We start from the raw sequence: 239 nt of genomic DNA, 5'->3' as shown, positions 1-239 counted from the left end.
ACTTTTCAGGCTTTGTATTTGTTACTACAGTGCGGGTATAATGTAGAAGAAGCTTTAAGGCGGCACAGAATGAACCCCACCCCACTCGCCTCCACAATGACTCTCTGGTCTGAAGAGGAGTGTAGAAATTTCGAAAATGGCCTTAAAACATATGGTAAAAATTTCCCTCTAAAACGCAAAAAAAAGTTTATATGGTTTTCATGCCTGGTGTTGCATTTAAGGTTTTTAAATTTTTGGGC

At 38.9% G+C, this 239-nt stretch overlaps 1 protein-coding gene across 1 annotated transcript in view; it reads left to right on the top strand.

The window, feature by feature from the left end:
• The window catches only part of LOC119582195 (mesoderm induction early response protein 1-like), a gene marked incomplete in the record, with an annotated part of 26,043 nt that overhangs the window by 19,543 nt on the left and 6,261 nt on the right, over nucleotides 1-239 (top strand). The window contains 1 exon segment of the mRNA XM_037930429.1: nucleotides 10-154. Coding sequence (XP_037786357.1) covers nucleotides 10-154 — 145 coding nt within the window.

The sequence above is a fragment of the Penaeus monodon genome, chromosome 15 (assembly GCF_015228065.2).
Source record: "Penaeus monodon isolate SGIC_2016 chromosome 15, NSTDA_Pmon_1, whole genome shotgun sequence".
In the NCBI taxonomy this organism is placed as follows: domain Eukaryota; kingdom Metazoa; phylum Arthropoda; class Malacostraca; order Decapoda; family Penaeidae; genus Penaeus; species Penaeus monodon.
This window is presented reverse-complemented; position numbering and strand designations above follow the sequence as displayed.